This window comes from Pavona decussata, unplaced genomic scaffold, assembly GCF_977016875.1.
Source record: "Pavona decussata unplaced genomic scaffold, jaPavDecu1.1 SCAFFOLD_300, whole genome shotgun sequence".
NCBI lineage: Eukaryota > Metazoa > Cnidaria > Anthozoa > Scleractinia > Agariciidae > Pavona > Pavona decussata.
Genome location: NW_028145697.1, coordinates 3,716,452 through 3,735,706, shown reverse-complemented (window position 1 = coordinate 3,735,706; position 19,255 = coordinate 3,716,452). Strand labels below are relative to the sequence as shown.

Sequence of the window (19,255 nt, the reverse complement as noted above, 5' to 3'; positions counted from 1 at the left end):
GACTTGTGCTTCAAGCTCGAAAGTACTTATTTGTTGCAGTGGACATGTTCTGCCCTTTAGTGGAAATAAAAGCACATGCATGTACAAAAGAATGATGTACAGAATTATTGTTGCCTTGGTAGAGGCGCTATTGTACACAGGGTCACTTAGACAATGAAAACCTGTGTCATTTGAGCTTGCAAGTGTAATTATTGCAGGTTGGATGAAGTTGAATTTTTTTTATAAATGCCATTAGCTTTTATTTCCTTACCCCTAGCTTATTGTGAGTCAGAATTTCAAGTCACATAACCATTTCAGACATGATCTAAAACACTCTTCCTACTGATTCATTTCCTGTAGTGCCCATTTTCAGAATGACAGAATCAAAAAGCCAAACACTACCCTTTCACTCAAGATTTCCCTCATCTTTGTGGTAATTAGGAAAAATAAAAGTTGACCCATTGCCTTAAAACTGTTCATATTCAGATTTGAGTTAGCCTGCGTAGTTTGAGTACAAGATGGAGTAGGAGTACAAGTTTTAAATTTCAAACCAGTCACGTTGGCCGGACCTTCAATTTTTTGCCTTGTGTATAAAGTAGATAAAGAGACTGTAAAAACAAGATTAGTGTGACAAGTGGTTATCGAAATAATGCGAACAAGATTTGTATGCGTACTCAACTCTAAAGGGCCCCAATTGCTCTTAAAAGCTGCAAAGTGTTAAAATGCTGAGGAAATGATGTTGTAATTTGCGCCAGACAGTGGTTAGTGGGAACAGACTGCCTTTTGTTCTATACCACAACACTTGGCTGAAGATTCTTCTTTTTTCTGATCCTCATGCATCAGAATTGCAGCTTGTAACCCCTTTCACATGACTAGTAAAGTTGAACGTGAGCTGAATGATTTCGGTACATAAATTTTGCCTTTATGTCTTCACATACATTTAACAATAAATTATTATCCTGTGAAATAGCACAGAATATCGCCTGACACTTAGCGGACAAGAACGCATTGGCTAAAATCAGGGGATATTCCACAAGATTGTGTGGGATAATTGCTTTATTATTCAGCACATTGACAACAAAGCACTTTTTCATTGTAGAAGAGCTGGAGATGATCTATATTTCCCAACACATGAAATTACGTATGTTGCTGGATACCTGTTGTTTACAGACGATAAAATAATATTGAGTGCACCATGACCATTTTTGGGCAGTGTTACAATGCGTTGAATAATAATGTACTATAATCTGCCACATACCGATACATTGTGCTGTTTTTCAACAATCTGCCTTGGGTGCAGCAAGTTACATATGTGCTGCTGAAGAAACCCCATGAGGACATAAGAGGTGATGTTTTTTTATACTTAAATGGATGGAACATTTAAAGGTTGAAGTGTACTGCTGGCATGGTCAGCAGAATGTCTATTATGTGGCATGAAACCAGTCACCTCAAGGTCTACATTCCTGCCTTTGTTTGTTTTTCGCTTTGTCTTGAAATTTTACGTTTTGTTTTGTCAGCAGAAAAAAGTGGTACAGAAAACAAGATCCCAGACAGGCTTTGAACAGAGGCTTCACATTTCACTTGACTTGTCTCCTGAGGAAGATGAAGAATTGAAGAAACTCTGTGCAAGGTATTGCTGATCGATTGACTGACCGACTGACCGACCGACTGACTGACTGACTGACTGACTGACTGACTGACTGACTGATTAATTGATTGATTGATTGATTTACTGATTGGTTGATTGATTGACTGACTGATTGACTGATTGATTGATTGATTGATTATTTATTTGATTGATTAAATGACTGACTGTTTGATTTATTGATTTATTGATTGGCTGACTGACTGACTCACTGACTGACTGACTGATTAATTGACTGACTGATTGACTGATTAGTTGATTGATACACTGCTGGACCCAGTTGTTCAAAGACGGATAACTTCATCTAGCAGATAAGTCGCTCTCCAGCGGATAAAATGCATTAGTTGGAGTACATTTTATTCGCTGGATAGCGATCTATCCACAGGATAAAGTTCTCCACTCTTTTAACAACTGGGGCCACAAGTAAATTTAAAAACGAGACGCTTTGTGTAGCCTTTACTCGTGCCGTATAAATATAGGTGATTACTTATATGGTGACAAACTTAACACAGTTCCGAAATTTCAAATTAACCCATTGACTCCCACGTGTATTTCAGTAATTCTCAAAATAAGCAAATTGGCATTAAACAACCCAACGTGTGCTGTAAAAATACACAACTTACAGGGTTAAAAAAACATCACTCCTTTGCTCTAAATGGTTAGAAATTCTAATTATCGAATTAGGAAAAATAAACTAGTTGTGAATTAAAAATTGAGGGCACGTGTTTGTTTACGTAGTAACCGCGTTTCATCAATGAAAACAGGAAAAACAGCCAAAAAGCTTTCCTAAATGAAAAATTTTTGCAGGAAGCTTTGGTTTACGCCCAAGAAGCGAACGCGTACAATTTTCTTTTCGATGCGAGCAACACGCAATTAAAGGAATTGTGAGTCAATCATGAAGCGAATTTATCGGCTCGTGCGGAGCACGTTTTTCAAAAATTACGCGAAAAGTGTCAGGTATACGATGACTCGGTCAATAAGAATGCTATTTCAGCACAAATTCACCATCAAGGGGTAGTTTTCCCAGGAGCGCTCAGACATTACAGAGAACGTCTGCGGCTTAAATGATAATTTGAGTTGTCCGCTGGCTCCTCGCTTTGATCAAACCACAATCTGGGCAAACACTTACGCAAACAGCAAGAAATACTCTTCAATAAAACCCAAAATGTGCCGCTTCTCCTTTCAAAGCAACGGGGAATCACTCAGTGAAAAGCGTGCATCACCTTGTACCTATCTTGTACCCATGCACTAACTTGTTGCCGTACCGGCACGAGTAAAAATGTAGTAAAGCAACAGTTAAACAATTTGGTATAGGCGTGTTTTTAGAAGCAGAAAGCGTGGCACAGTTACGGCCTGCTATTTCACCTGCCTCCATAACTTAGCCAGGTTGAAGTGTACCACCTAAGGTGACTGTTAGGTTGAGCACCTCAATTGTTCAAAGCTGGTATTCAGTGCATCAACTTTTCTTGTTACAGGATAAGTTACTGTCCTGTTTTTTTTTTTTTTTTTTTTGAATTTATGCAACCAGTGTGTCAAAGTGCTTACGTCTGTTTTTTTTTTTTTTTCAATCAGACAACGCAAAGAGAAAGAAGATATGGAAAAGAAACATGAAAAGGAGTTAATGGCTTTTAAAAAGAAAGTTGAAAGCAGAAAGCAACGACAGCAACAGCAGCGTGCACAGCAGCAACAGCAACAGTTGAAAGACGCTTTTCAGGCCCAGATGAAGAAAGAAAAGTTAAAAGAACAGCAACAAGGCATACCACAACATCAGACTCAACGACACAAGAGCAGTACAGATGACACACAAGAACTATTAGATCATTCGAAGAGCAATGGATGCAGCTCTGAAGTTTTGGTAAATTCAAGCAATCCTAAAAAGACTTTCTCTGGAATCGATAAAGAAATAGAACAATTAGCTCAGTTCGAGAGCAAAACAAAGAAGAAACCCTCATCTTCCGTGGCGCAGGCCAGACAAGCTGGCCAACCACCAGCTGGCAAGATGGAAACAAAATTAAGTCTGAATCAAATCAAGGTGCACCAACAAACCATCAAACCTGTACAAACTGTCCCAAACCCAGTGCCAACAAGAAATGGTCCACAGGTGGTTGCACAAGCAGCTGTTCCTCAGCAACCTATAGCCACTTTTTCTGGATCTAGAAATCCCAGTTTTTCGAACTTGCAGGGCGCTCAGGGTGCCCAGGTTCCTGTAACAAATTATGGCGGTACTGTCATAAATGGACCTTGGACCAGTGGCCCTGATAATGTGCCATGGGCTCCCAGCATGGAAGAGCATCAGTGGCCCTCTGTAGCAGAGCCCCAACCTCCGTGGCCCGCAGTTGCAGTGCCACTGAATTCGGGTTCAAATTCTAGTGGACAATACGCTGTGAGAATGCCACAGCCATTTGTACCAGCTGCAAATGTCACAGGTCCGCCATATGTGGTGCAAGCAGCGCCACACCAACAAATGCCCCATCGGTAGTCAATGTATTGGGTAATATACAGATTATTTTGTTGTTCCTGTTAAATTAAGATGTGGCTCTGTGAGATGAGCTAGAGAAAAAGTACTGCTTTAATTTTGTATTAAAAGGTAAAATAATTGCAACGCGACCGCGTTGCGTCAAATTAGATTGATATGGGACGTATGTCGAGCATGTTTTTTGCATGCAAACAGAACGAAATCTGCTACTGGGCTTTGTAGAATCCTTGGACAAAACTGCTGTACGTCAGGGTTGAATCTTAAAAGAAACAGGGATGTCCGGTGCAGGTAATTGTACAGTATTTGGCATACAAAACCTGTCAGCGTGGAAGGCTACTAACAAAATGTAAATTACATGTTGCACAAATTTACGTTACTGTATACGAAGTTATTTTTGTTAATATCAGGAAACGTAAATGGTTTGCATTTTGGTAAAGAACCGTGCATCTGAGTTCCTTTATCTTTTGGGACCATAATATTTTTACTGCGCATAGAGAAATACAATGAAAAATTTAGTCAAGTTAAGGCTTAATACAGTGCAAATGTAAAGGAGAACTTTTTTCTACTTGGATCATGTGGAGGGTACATAGTGATTTCAAATATTATTTTGTAAGCAGTTTTGTTGAACTGTAAAAGATTCACTTAAGTAAAGATACTGAGTTTGAGGCCATGTTGAAATGTAGAAAGTTGATTGAGACAGAGTTAATGTTGGCAGTTGAATGACCTCTAGCGATATGATTTCACCTTTGAAACAGTTTGTTTTTTGTTTTGTTTCTTAAAGCTTTCGTCTACAACAGTCTTGTCCATTTTTGGAGACGGATCTTTAGCGTTCCGTTCAGAGAATTGTCCAAATACAACTTTGTTAAGCACGAATAATGCCGCTAACCTGCAGCATCAACCATTTCAAACAAACCGTGTGAAGAAGGAAGAGCACTTTTTTTTGTAAGTTAAAAGAAGGCCATTTAACTCTAGCTGACATTGTTCTCTTTCTCAATTGGTTAGAACTATTTATTACAACTGAATAACGGCGCAGTTTTTGCGTGATCCAGGACCTCAAAGTCATCAATCTTTGTTAAATGGTTCATCTCTTCACTCTTTCTTATCGGTTTCAAGATTCGTATAATGCTATCACAGACGATTTTGAGTTTTCGTCTTTTATTTGAATAAAATTGGCTCGTTCACACTTTCTGTCGTTTTTTTTTTTAACCAGGCTCCTCGCTATTTTTACTCTAGGCTGACTAGTAGGCTTTCCCCCCTCCCCCCGTTCCCTTAGAAGGCCTGATACTCGGGTATTTTTACTCTTACTATATACCTGGAACCAATTTCTTGACAAATCTGAAATGAAAATCGGTAAGATATTGTTCAGATTTTGACAAGTTACTGATCCACATCCGAACGGTAAAGGGTGCTCTCTGATTGGTCAATTAAACATTTACTATTTACCCATGGTGCACGCTGACGTAAGCTAGCGCGTATTTGAGAACTAATTCCCTTCCAGCTTCACCGAGAAATTTGACAAAATCGTCTAATTCATTACTTCTTTTTAAAAGCACGCAAAAATGTTCATTTGCCTGATTTGCAACAAAATAAAATGTGGTATTTCTAACAATAGGATTTTCCTTAAACTTTTACATTGGGAAACGTGGTTAGAAATCAGATAAGAATAACAGGGTCATCAAACAGCTCTTTACAGAACTGGGACGTTTTTTAGGGAAAAAACACTTCAGCTTACGCGCAAAATGTAAATTATTAATTTTTATTGTTACATATGAGTAAGGTTGGAATATTTGGCAGTTAGCCATAACTGAAGATAAATTCGACCTTGCCAACATGCGCAGTAGAGTTGCGCACTACAAAACAGAGGAATAACCTTAAACGGATTGCATGAGTTACTATATTTTTAACAAACTAAGAAAACTGCTGGTATAGAAAGGCTGTGGTTAGCAAAGACAAGCTAACGTGAATTAGGTAAGGTGACACATCTGATGACTGTCCTATACTTCGCTGATTTTCAAGTTGACTTGTGGATGGCGCACTGGCCTCTGTGTTTGTTGTTTGCTCTGAGAAAAAAATACAAGAAAAAAATCATACCTCTCATGCAATCTTTTTTTAACAGAAATAATGGGTAAGTCAATTTTTGAAAGGAATGCATTGAAAAGAATGTGTTGATTATTTCTGATAGCGCTTCTTTCCTGTTCCTTCAATGACGCTATAAAACTAATTTCTTATCATTATATCGACAGTTTTCATTCAGATTGGGCTAAATTTGACCTACCAAATAATATTACAATGTATTTCAGGAATATTAATCAGTTCCAAACCTCACTGACAAGTTGGGCTTGTGCACGCCGGGACAAGCGGCGGCACTAGACAATCGATGAACGTCAGTCTACTGAACGCGACAAAAGCGCACAAACTTTAGACGGGGACTCGTCTAAACTAAGGGCAGAATAATCCGAATGTCGGTCCACCAAATCTAGGGTGGAGCGTGGGACTAATTTCTTTACCTGAATCATTGAAACAACCACCTATGGCAAGAAAGACAAGATACTGTACATGGGGAGTATGGGGTCTCACTGTTGTTGGTAGTTCGGACAACGGCGCGCATTCGCGACCCAGAGTTTACACGAGGGTATGGGGCAATGGTGATTGACGAAGAAGGAGAATAAAATGTAGTAAAAAATAAAAAAATTACTTACCCGACTGACGAGTTGTTGGTTGATGTTGTTTTGGTGAAGTAACACTGTACTGTAACACAAAACCTTTTGCTGCGGTTGTGTTATCACTGTGAAAGGTGATGCGCAAGTTATTGAAAGTGGAAGTCACTTGAACTTGAATATGTTTTCCGCAAAACATCTTCAACACAGGAGAAGAATCTGAAAATAAGAATTCAACATTAGTTGTAAGTAATAAGCAAAGTACCTAATAAATTAGCACCTATCTGGAAGATCTTGGTTGCACATAAAAGCTCCATTTAGCCACCCTTGTAGTACACCCCGGCTCTCCTCCTCCTAACTTGACAAGGAACATTCCTGTTACTATGGGCGCGTTCTTTTGGAACTATTCCGGAATAGGAATACTCAGAATAGACGGTATTTGTGTTCTTTTGGGAGCTATTCCGTTTTCGTAATAAACGCGATATCACTCTGTTCATTCTGCTCCCGATAGCAGAATAAACAGAATGGGAGGAATACGGTTTACTCGGAATAGACAGAATATACGCATTCTTTTGGGAAATTTTTGGCGGGAAATCCTACGCATGCGCTCGAGCGCGCAGGCATAGTAGTTCTCAGGTCACCTCCGCCATGGGTATTCCGTTTTCAGATTTTAGGAGCGTTCTTTTCAAAATTGAAATTCCGTGTATTCTGTTATTCCTAAACCGGAATAAGAATAGCTAGAATAGCCCCAAAAGAATGCACCCTATGTTAGATTTTAGTTCTGAAAGAGATGTGATGTTATAATTTTTTTGTCCTGGTGAATAACTGTTATAGGAGTCTCCTGTAGCTCGTCAGTGGTAGAGCATCCGAAATGGTAATCGGAAGGTCATAGTTTCGCCTACTGTTGGGAGAACTGGGATTTTCGTTTTGCGAGTGAAAAAAGTACAAGTAGATTTTAGTTTTGTGTCATGCACCTATTTCAGGCATTCTGCTACTTTCCCTAAATACCCCCCCCCCCCCAACCATTTGGTATTTATTAACAACCTTCCTTCGTATACAGCCTTGGCGAGAAAAGCCCCCAACTGAAAACGTTACTATTGTGTTTGAAAATTAAAATTAAACATGAAATGCCTGCTTCATACTGTTTATACTGTTTTTACCTTGTCTGCCATCTTGAATCTGCACAAAATCATAGCAATGCGTGCCATTGGAAGGTTGTAGATCGAACTCGTGAAACGTGACTGCGATCTTAGATCCCGGATGAGCAGTAAGAATCCACGTGCAGTGTTGATCGTGTTCATATGGCAACGGGTACCCAGGCGACGTCAGAATATCGCTGCTGGAAACATGCATCACTCTTCCACATCCTAAAAAAAAAATTGTGATCCACTGTCAATACACCACAACCATTTTGACGTATTAGTTTTTTAAAGACCCTGACAAATTGAAAACTTCACTTAGGAAGTTAACTACAGTTCCCAGTATACTGAACTAAAAGTCATCATGTATAAGATAAAGTTCAAATACAGATTTGATGCTCGAATGTTTTCCATTATAAAGCGGGGAATGTAACGCAGTTGGACAGCATTCTTTCGGGCGGTCCTCTCTAGTCCCCCACACAGTCGTTTTTGTGGGATTCGTATAATCCTATAAAAAAAGACGCGTTATCCTGCCTCTCATCGCTCCAAGCCTCTAGCGGCGTTTGCGAGGATTCGCAGGGTACAAAAGTGAGTGGGAGACTAGATCCTTTCATTCGGTCGTCCTTTTTCTATGTTTAGTAGTTAGTACCAGCTGGTTGTTATAACTTATGAACATCTTTCGTTTCCTTCGTTATATTAGGTGCACGATGTATACACCTGGGCCTGTTTGTTCCAAGCAGCCGTGTGGGTTCATCCTACAATTTGATCACCTCTGCTTTTACGCATAAACGGACAGTGGAAACGCTTTTTAACAGCAAAAAACCTGGTTAACTTTTAATCCTGACTAAACGTCGATCAATTTTGAACAACCGGACCTGAAAATGAGTTAATCCGAGTAGAATAACAGGAAACAATCGAAACAAGGACAACATTGTGGTTTGGATTTTCAGTCTGTATTTTATTTAATAAACAAATGTGTTTGGTTGAACCTGTGCTGACGAGGCTGTTGTCATCCGTGTGGGAAATAAAAATAAACTTTACTTTATCGCTTTTTATTTGTTAATAATCAAGTGAAAACAGTTGTTGCAAGTATTCACTTGTTCAGTTAGCGTGAAACTATCTTTTATAGCAAATGTGAATATTAATTTTGATTAACTGATTACCTAAAGACTCCGTGTTATACTGAAGGTCAAATCCCCAAACATCCGCGCCATTCTCAAGGTTTATTTCCAGCGTTATCTGGCTTGTGGCGGCAAAACTTGTTATTGGTGGAGGGTCTGCACCACAAAATGTTTTCTTTTTCCCACCATTTCGGTCATGTAATGTCACGTGACCGTGGTGACATGGTACATCAAGGTACGTAAAATGAAAGTTGATGACGTCATTGGACAAGTTTGGAGGACTGGGGATAGACAGCCATCTACACATTTTAGGTTGGTGATCAGATCCACGGACACGCATTTCGCCCGACTTCTCAAAAGAAATGATTCTTCCACACCCTAAGGGGTATAAACCACATGGAAAAATAAATAAATTGAGAGGCAGTGAATGGAAATCAAAACTCGAAGAAGAAGCGTAACACCGAATACTGAGAAAAAATAAGCCAAACGGCTTCAGCTTGTAACTTAGACCGTTTTCGATTGAGGGAGAATTACTCTGGCCAATCCCAACAGACGTAAACAGCGCAATGAACCAATCAGAATTCAAAGCGAATACATATAACCGGCGCCAAGCGCGCGAAAACACGTGCGAGCGAGGCTTGATTGGTTTTGGTTTTACATCTCTACTGTGAAAATTTAAGGAAAATCCTGTTTAGAAATATCAAATTTTACCCCTAATTCTAGCCAATGGACATTTTGGCGTACCATTATACGTAATGAATTAGATTGTTCTGTTGAATATCTCAGTAGCACTGGTCAGTTATAGTTTTCAAACAAATTTCACTTTGAAACTAATTTATGCACAGTGAAAAATTCTATGAAATGAGCTGTTAACTATTCTTTTTAGAAAACAATTCCTGTTTTGGGCAAATGCTCTATCATAGTCCTATTTGTTCAAAAATGCATAAATTACCATATTTCAATTCTTTGTTTCTAAAGAACGAGCATGGTGACCCCGTCTTTTTATTTCAATTTTAGAGCAAACATATTTAGATCAGTAACTTGACGGAATATGAAAAAATCTTATGTTGGCTTTTATTTCAGGAGAATGTCCTTAATTGGCCAATCAGGCGCGCGCTTTATTTTAGTTATCTTTAAAATGCAATGCCAGTTTGAACCATATTCGCTATCTATCTACCGACACTAAAGCGAAAAGACTACAAATGCTTCTACTGTATATTCAGTGGGGCGTCATCTTTACCTAGATCATGATTGCAGCCATACAGTTCCGCTCGAAGACACATGTGTTGGATAGGACTGCTTTGGAAACCCGTGGGGAAAATTCGAATCTTTGTGGCTATGATGGATGGCGCGAGAACGTTCTTCTTTATTTCATTGATGTTCGTATTCCCGTTGATTTCCTGGTGGAAATGAAGTTCAATGTCATGAAATCGTGCAGCTGGAAACACGACGATTATTAAACTGTAACAGAGCTCCATAGACAGAGAGAGAGAGAGAGAGAAAGAGAGAGAGAGAGAGAAAGAGAGAGAGAGAGAGAGAGAGAGAGAGAGAGAGAGAGAGAGAGAGAGAGAGAGAGAGAGAGAGAGAGAGAGAGAGAGAGAGAGAGAGAGAGAGAGAGAGAGAGAGAGAGAGAGAGAGAGAGCGAGAGAGAGAGACAGAGGGAGGACTGGACCTACTGTAAATCCCAGACTGCTGCTGTTTTCTTTGTTGCTCCTGTAAGTGACCCAGCGGTTTCCGTCGTAACTGTACTCTACTTTATAACTTGTCACGTATCCCCAGTAAATGGTTCCCGCCAGATGATAACCCTGAAAGAAGAATGGACATGTAGATTACGAACTCGAACCTATTTAATTTATACGTGGCCACAAAAACCTTTTAAGTTAAAACACGTTAGTGGGTGTTGTTACTGGAGTCGTTGCTAAGTTACACGACGTGGCGCAGTCCTGAAAACCCAACCCAAAATCTATGGGAAGAGAATCAGTCTTACTTTTAGCGTTCTGCCTGTAATCAGAATTTTTAAAGCTCCTTTGAGAATGAAGTGAAATATTTGCTTTTATTCTTCATGCAGCCATTTTGTTCTTCATACCTGAGTCGCTATAGCAGTAATTTCCGTCAAGTTCAGGAGGTCGATCTGGAGATATTCACCAACGATTTTGTTTAACAGTTGATTCTGTCAAAAAAGAAGACATCGTTTAGTCTCCATTGCAAATGTCGGATGAATTCACTTTACAGGCATACATTTTCCATCCTTCAGACTTGCTATTAAACCTTACCTGGCTGCACCATGAGTAAACACTCCCCACCCGTCCATACTGAGGAGTCATGTACAGCTGTCCCTGGGCGAGTTGAAGAGTGAAGAAAGATGAAGCGGAAAGTTGAGAGTTCTTAACTCTGCCATCTTCTAGACCGATAGATTCATTGCATTCTAGAGGAGAGAGCCATATTGTTTAATAGTGTTAACACAAAACAGAACTTAATTTTCTATCAAGCAGCCTTATTCTCCTTCTTAGCATTATCAGTATCAAATTATTCAGCCTCCCCGCTACTCTTCTTTTTCCTGTTGCTTCTTTTGTTTCAGTATTCAACAGAGATCCTTTCTACAATATGCCCTTTTGAACCCCGGAAGAATTTACTTCCTTCCCATCCCTTTTGAGCTATTTAACAACCGCTTATTAACATTTGCAGTGAACGTTCTTGACTAGATACTTTAATTCACCCGCCAGCACATGCGACAACCAAGGCACTACTTGCACGATCCAAAAATAGTTCTTGCACGCTCTGTGTGCCCATGTTTGTTTTTTGAATTGTTTGTAAACATTGTACTTCTTTCCTTCTTTTCTTTTTTTGTAAGCAGCTTTCAAGAAAGTTTTTCTGTAAGATATCATTTACTATTGTGTTTTACCGTACTGCTCCATGTTTGTCAATAACAAAATAATGTAAATGGGTTTTATCAGTTCTTTAGGAGCTCCGTTTTAATGTCAGAGAGGAGGGTGCTCTCATTCATTCTCTTTTCAATTGATTGTTCGAGGGACAATCGCTTTTGTCGAATTGCTGTCGGAATCAGGGGGATGAAACACGATTGCAGAAACAATTATTCTCAGTACACTGTGAAAAGGATAAGTGGAGTAGTTGCGTTGTTTCAACTCCGGATAAATGAGACCACAAAATACGAAACTAATCTAGCGTAAGTATTTGGTACAGGCTTAATACAATCTATGTACTATCTGTAGACTGGAAAACGGATATAAAGAAAAAGAAGAGAAGTTGGAACGACGAGAAGCAAATCGCTTTCTGTGTGATGAGAATCAGAGCGCGTATGTGCCTCCAGATCAAATTATTCAAGACAACTGAAAGGCTATGTACCTGTTGAATGAGTTAGATAGATTCCCTTGAATCTTCTGTTGAACATAGAATTCGCTTTCGCCTCACTTCTCGCTCTAAAGTGAATATACAGTTCATAGCCATTGGTTATAATGACAGGAGGGATGTTCTGTAGGCAAGATCGCTCTGTACGCAGCAAAGAAGAAGGAAAACAAGACAAAGTCAAAATGGCACAGTTAACAAGGATAACCTCCTGATAACCTGTTTTCCACGAGCGCGTTCAATATGAGATGATAATAATAATCATCTCACATCCAATAAGCGCGCGTAGAATAATTGTTTTATTAAAAACAACCAAGAAATATTTTAAGATCTTAGTGCAACCCTCAAAGTCCTTTTTTTTGTGGCATCGACTTTTAAAAGCATATCAGTATCCCTTAGGAATCTCTGTTCAGTTGATTTTGGAACAAATCGCTATTAGTAAGCACAAGCAAAGTGTAACATTCAAGAACATTTAAACAACACTGACAAACCCCGCCGGACAGGTACTTCATATAGTGGGCGCTATATGTCAGTTTCCGCCTGAAAAGGGTGTTACCCTTACACATGCAGTCATGCTTTGCAAAAGCGTTTGAGAAATTTAAAATAAAAAATAGCTCTGTCAACCGAAAGAGTAACAATTACATCCAGGTATTATAAAGGGTAACAATACCTGAATAAAAATTCCTGGAAAATTACACCCCAAAGATTACACTTTGGACGGAAAAAAAATGAGGCGGCACAGCTTTTTTGTTCGTAGCTACTTCACAAGGCTCATGTGACCATTGTTGACTCCATGTTTTACTTTATGCACATGAAAGGGATATTATTTCGGTAAAAAGCAGATATGTTAAAGGGTAAGGGCTTGAACCTCCGTGCGGAGAATGAAGGACACCTAATTAGTACAGGGACCCCGGGCTTGCTCGCACATTTATTCCAAATTACACGATTTGAAATACGATTATAGGGATTACGTTAGATTGCTAAATAGCATTTTCCGGAGCTTTCCTTCTCTTCGACAGTTAACGAACAGGTAGGAACGAAAGCAGTTTGAGTTACTTGTAGCTCAGTCTGGACTTGAAAGGTGTGCATCACATGAATTTATTTAGCCAAACAAAACTGAGAAATTTACTTGAAGAGAGTATTATCACAATCATTACCTAGTATTTGAGCTTTCCTTGAATAGCCGTCCCTCACTTCAACGGAATCAACCGAGCATTCGGCATTGGTACCATTGATTCCTGTAAATTCCACAAAGCGGAGAGATATGTAGCGGTCAGCGGGCGCTCTAATGCGCCAAACGCAGTCAGAAAACGCGGGAAAAGACAGTGGATAATTTGGAGATGCGATGACGCCACTCTCTGCAGCAATATCTCCTCCACAACCTGATAGAGCAAATAGTAATTTGGCAAATGAAGATATTTTGTTAGGTTAACCTTATTCAAAAAGTATTCAGTTCTTTCAGGTGACCCACGCAAACGACTGGTATTGGTTTCACTCAGTACGAACGAGTCATTCGGATCAGTTGCTCGTAGAACATTAAATTTTCCTAGCCTCGTCCCCAGTCGTCTTGTGCGCGCAATCGAATGTGACGTCACCGTTAAGCAGTTCAGGAAGACACTACATCGTGTTTGGCCCCAAGTCCCCGACATCAAGCTCGGTTCCCTTAAGAAACGCAATGAGGCCTTGAAATGAAAATGTTTTAAATCTTTAAAGTAAGATGGGAGCGTGTGAGATTCTCACCTGGAGTAATGGAGGTTGTGTACGACAGTCTAAAGCCTTCAAAGCGTCCTTCCTTACTTGTTACGAATCGGAGTCTAATCCGGTTGCTAGTTGACACCACGAGCGGTTGAATCGTCACGCAAAAGCTGAAGAAGAGAAAAATATCTTTCTTAGATCGTGTTTATTTGGCTATTGCTATTTTGATTGGATTATCAAAATTGAACTGCTGAAAGAGAGTCATTATCATCATCGCCATTCCCAACGATGTGTAAATTTAATTATTCAGTCTTTGTGTGTAATTAGCTTAGAGTATTTATGTGCCAAGAAAAAATCATTTTCTCTTGATTGTGCTGCTTTATATTCAATAAAAATCATCATCATCATCATCATCACCATCATCATCATCATCATCATCATCACCACCACCACCACCATTGGGGGGCTCATATAACCTTAGTGTGATTTAGCGAGACCCTGTGAATGATAATGACAATACTATAAAAATGGAGTAACGAGCAATAGGTCAGAACAGGGTTTATGAGATTCTTGTCAAAGTAAGCTGTGTGCAAATAAATAAGTGCTTTGTACACCAAGAATTATTTACAATTAAGCAATGGTCGTCATGAAAACAAAAGTCAATGAAAAGCATCTTATACCTTCCTAACTTGGTCTCATTGAATTGTGGTCCATCCCATAACTCCAAGCGGTCCACACAATGGCATTTTGTGTCGCAGTTGAATTCCACTTTAAAGTCGGAAAACTCGAGACGAATGAACTTACCACGTGGTACAGTGATGGTCCAATCACATTGCATTGAGTTGGGATATGGATAATCCGGGAATCGAGGAGATGAAATACTGCCGGAGGTTTTTGACAAATAACCACCACAACCTAATTAATAGAACAAATATCATAAGTACGTAAATTATGATCATCCGGATGAGTGCAGTCCTGAGAACGACTGTTTGAGTTGACAGCGGAGAGTAAAATTGGAATGCTCGAAGGATATAAATGAATGTCATCAGCAATAATATACATATTCGCAAAATATTAGGTGTGATTGGTTGAGCCTGAGTTTGTCAGATTTTGTCAAGACGTAATCGAACCATAATATCATGATATATATCATGGCAAGACCAAACGAGCTTGAAATGTCCCAGTCATGAAGTGATAAAATTAGGTATTTGCATTATTTATTTAACCAAATATTTGAACAGGAAATATCCAGTTTAGCAGGTTGCTTTTTGCAACGGATTGTTCACGAAAGCGAGAGGAATTAAAAAAAAAAAAACTAACAAGCGAAATGTTGTGCCTCCGTAATGACTTTGGAATAAATAAATATTTTTTCACGTTCATAGAATAAACTGATCACTGCACCAATTTCTTGCCTATACACTATCGCATTGTACCTTTTTCCCGCTTGCTTGTGTAAGACGCGTTAAAACCCTGATGTGCATCGGTCTTGTCAGAGTAAAACCAAACTCTAAGCCTGTTTGTGCTGGATGTTATCACTTTGGGTGGCGGACTAGTGTCGCAGAAACTGCCTGCAGGTAATGAACACGTTATTAGAGGAACAAATGTCTTCCAACTAAACCGTCATAACAAAAGCGTGGTTTACAGGTGGCTGGGGAGTGATGTGAGGACGAGTGGAAGGCTCGGACATTTTGAGGCCGCTACAGTATAGGAAGGGGTGACTGAACTAAAGGGGAGAAGACATGAATAAAGGAAGGAGAGCTTGGACTGAAATGTTTTAAGATTTGAAAACAGTGGGCCCTCCCCTCCCCTACCTCCGCCACTTTGTTACACCAATCCTAAAAGTTTCCAAAGATATGAGGATCCATTAGTGAAATGGTAATGAAGGATGAGCAGTGTTAAGGGCCTCTCCACCACGCCTCGCTATCTCATAACCACACATGTTTGGAAATCTTTCGAAAACGTTACAACTTCATCATTTACCGAGTCTAATCTTCAGTAAGAAAGATTTTAACCTTGAATGAAGGTGAAAACCCGGTATTAGGGAAATTTATTTTAAAGGTAATACTAGTGGTGTCATATTTTCACCATTCGTAGTTTTAATGAAATCAAACAAGAAGCTCTCTTCAGAAGATAGAATCCATCCTTTCAAACCACAAAACTAAATTCTACGAAACGCACAGAAAAATGCCAGGTTCTGCACTTGAAAAATTATCCTCCAAATTAAAGTTGACAGTTATTCCACTCGCGCTTGTTTGATATGGAATAATTGTAGCAACTCGGCGCTAACGTGCAGAATCTAGTATTTTTTCTGTGTGTTAACTGCCAATATCTGTGAACCATCCAATATCCAACAAGCACGAATGGGATAATTGTTTTATTAAAAACTGGATCATTGTATAATGCAATTCCAGGGTTTTGATTGGCTTAGCGGCCATGGTATATGAGCCATAATACCATGCCCAAGAAGTAGCGACCATAAATTGTTTTCTGGTTGCTCTTGAAAAGGAAATCAGCAAGGCCTACCAATATTACTTGATTGTTTTTAATAGAACAATTATTTCACTCGCGCTTGTTGGATAAGAGACGATTATAGCCAACTCGGAGCTACGCGCCTCGTTGGCTATCTATCTAACGCGTGCTCGTGGATTTAATTGTTAAATATACACAGATATTAGACTTACCAAGGAGTTGATCTGTGGGTCTGCTTCCATCCTTTACCTCCACAATATCAATGCATTTCTTATTATAGCTTTCTATATCAAACACCACAAAGGAAAGTAACACAAAACGCCCCGGTTGCACCTGAATGTTCCAGATGCATTCGATGTTGTTCGGGTACTTGTCAGGGAAGTTTGGCGTTTGGAATGTTCCACTTTCCTGGGTCAGATAAAACCGACAATCTGAAAGAAATCATTCTGCTTCATTAAATAAAGTTAATAAATAGCTTTTAGTTACGGTTTTCAAAAATGATAATTGCGCATAGTGGCGACCCATACTAAAAGTTAAATGTGCTTAGTACTTTCATTCCTAACATCTGAAATTTACAGCCGGACGCCTAAAAAACTCGGAAACAATCAGTGAACAATCTTCAGCGAAAAACAATCAATGTGAAGTCCAGCACTTACGGAGGCACAGGGAGGGTATTTCCTACGCAAAATAGAACCTACATGGTACCTTGTTAACTTTGAATTATTTCGTTTATTCAGTTAATTAATTATGCACGTGATCCGTCCAAATGCTTAACACATTTCACTGCATCAATTTCAGATGTATTTTGTATGGGACCTGCCTGTTAATGTTGTTTTTAGTCCCGCCTTGTGCCTTGCTGAAAGACAAGTGTCTATGCTTGGCCTTCCTTCTCGCTTTCTCGCTAGTGGACTAGCATACGCGCATTAATTCGGTACTCTTTTTATTAGTCATACCCTAACACAGACACAAACCCTTAGGCCCTGTTCTATTGGGACCAGCCCTTTCAATCTTATCCGGTTTTGATTTATTTGCTTGCAATGTCCCAATAACACATTTTTCGATCATTTTTGGTTAAAAATGTTGATAACAACTGCACAATTTATTCAACGATTCAATAAGATAGAACACGAGTTTGTTTTTTGATATTTATACGCACGCGCACTGATACTCATGCACATGTACTGATCTAGGAGTATTCTGTAGCAATACTTATTCAGATACGGGCCGAAATCTTTGTTGAATTCAACCTGCCATCTGTAAACAGCGTTTAGCCTGTTTTCTCGGAGAATAACATTTGAAAACAAGTGAGAAACGCAATAGCGTGACTGGGTTTGCAGCAAACATTGTTTGATAAACTGCTAAGCCAATCACCGCACCATGTCGAGCTTATTCAGTCTACGGAAATGAATCTGTGAACAAAGTCTGGGCGAAACTATAAACAGTTTTAACAAAGGCAGTTATCGGAGACGCTCAGCATGCCTTGAAACCCGCGGGACAAGCTCAGGTCACGGTTATTTAAAATAAATTTACCAAATTACAAAGGCTTACTGTGTATCACCAGCGTCTTTTTTGTAAGTTTATGTAGAGTGAAATAGTGTAGCCTTTAAACGCTTGCATATTTCATGGAACATCAGTAATAAGAGTAATAAGATACTATGGCATTAGAGCCGTGAACACTTGTTAGACATTATGCTTGTCATGCGTTAAAGCTCAAGAAGAATAGTTAAAGACAATATTTACTCGTTGAAAATAATTAAAATGATACGTTTGTCTTATCTCAGGTAGATTAGAACGAGAGTCAGCTCTAATTAATTATGTTGCTTTCCTACAGTCACGAGGCTCATTGTAATACTGGTTGTATCTATCTTTTAAAAAAAAGTTCAGTTAGCATCTTATTATTTAGTTTTAGTTCCGCCTTACACTTGCTTGGCGAGAGGTAAATGATAATTTAATCACGTATACATGCTGTAGTCTAGGACCGCCTGAAGCGTTTCACCTTTTTTCCCACGCTTGTAGGGGACGCTTGAAAGAATACTGAGAGTTTTATTTGTATCAATTCTTATAGCGTGGATAGAACATAAAAAATGGCATAAAAACTGCTACGAAACATTGGAATTCTGTATCTTTCTTATAGCTCAAAAAGAGAAGGAGTTATGGCTGTAGTAACACCCTTACCCGATTAAAACTCATTTCATCTTTTAATGTTGACGAAAAAACTACAGTGACTTTACCACACCAAGCGGGAACTGTGTCAGTATAGAAAACATCCATAACAACAGGGAATAAAAAACTGTGCGTTTTAGCTACATTGTAAATTACACAGGACTCGAGAGGGCGACAGTAGACTAACCGAAGACACTGAAACTGTACGTTTTGCGAGGCACATGTTAGAAAACAACCTTTGCAAGCTTCTCTTTGGATTTGCGGCTAATGTTTTTACTTTATGTTGTAAAGACTTACCTCTAGTTTGTGCTGAGCTCTTATCTACGGCGCTCAAACTTAGCAAGATAGTTGCAATAGCAAACGTCTGGTAAATCGAGTTTAGTAGATGCATAGTCCTATCTTAGTCCTGACCGAGGAATGAAGCAGTTTACTTGAGTTTCAAGACGTCCTACTTACTCAAGTTTTACTCCACAACGAATTATTTAACAAGAGCTTCAAGTTATGCAAATCGATCCCAACTTAATTTCACACCAGAGATTTGAATAAAA

The 19,255-nt window shown here is 39.2% G+C and overlaps 2 protein-coding genes across 3 annotated transcripts in view; one reads left to right on the top strand and one right to left on the bottom strand.

Annotated features, from left to right (window-relative positions):
• The window catches only part of LOC146454699 (uncharacterized), a 23,601-nt gene extending 18,315 nt beyond the window's left edge, over positions 1 to 5,286 (top strand). Inside the window, exons 12-13 of one of the 2 annotated variants that reach the window (XM_085095042.1) lie at positions 1,500 to 1,609; positions 3,197 to 5,286. In XM_085095042.1, coding sequence (XP_084951168.1) covers positions 1,500 to 1,609; positions 3,197 to 4,103 — 1,017 coding nt within the window. In that variant the 3' untranslated portion in view covers positions 4,104 to 5,286. Of the gene's footprint in view, positions 1 to 1,496; positions 1,610 to 3,196 lie in introns of both variants that reach the window. The other variant, XM_085095041.1, reaches the window with a different exon arrangement.
• Positions 4,879 to 19,255, bottom strand: LOC146454698 (cubilin-like). The gene is made up of 15 exons (XM_085095046.1): positions 19,005 to 19,255; positions 16,757 to 16,975; positions 15,509 to 15,643; positions 14,756 to 14,990; positions 14,121 to 14,245; positions 13,538 to 13,762; positions 12,381 to 12,524; positions 11,291 to 11,442; positions 11,104 to 11,187; positions 10,694 to 10,822; positions 10,258 to 10,417; positions 9,060 to 9,395; positions 7,918 to 8,124; positions 6,800 to 6,976; positions 4,879 to 6,160 (listed from the first exon to the last, which is right to left on the bottom strand). The coding sequence occupies exons 1-15, from the start codon at positions 19,096 to 19,098 to the stop codon at positions 6,009 to 6,011; spliced, it is 2,574 nt and encodes an 857-aa protein (XP_084951172.1). The 5' UTR covers positions 19,099 to 19,255; the 3' UTR covers positions 4,879 to 6,008.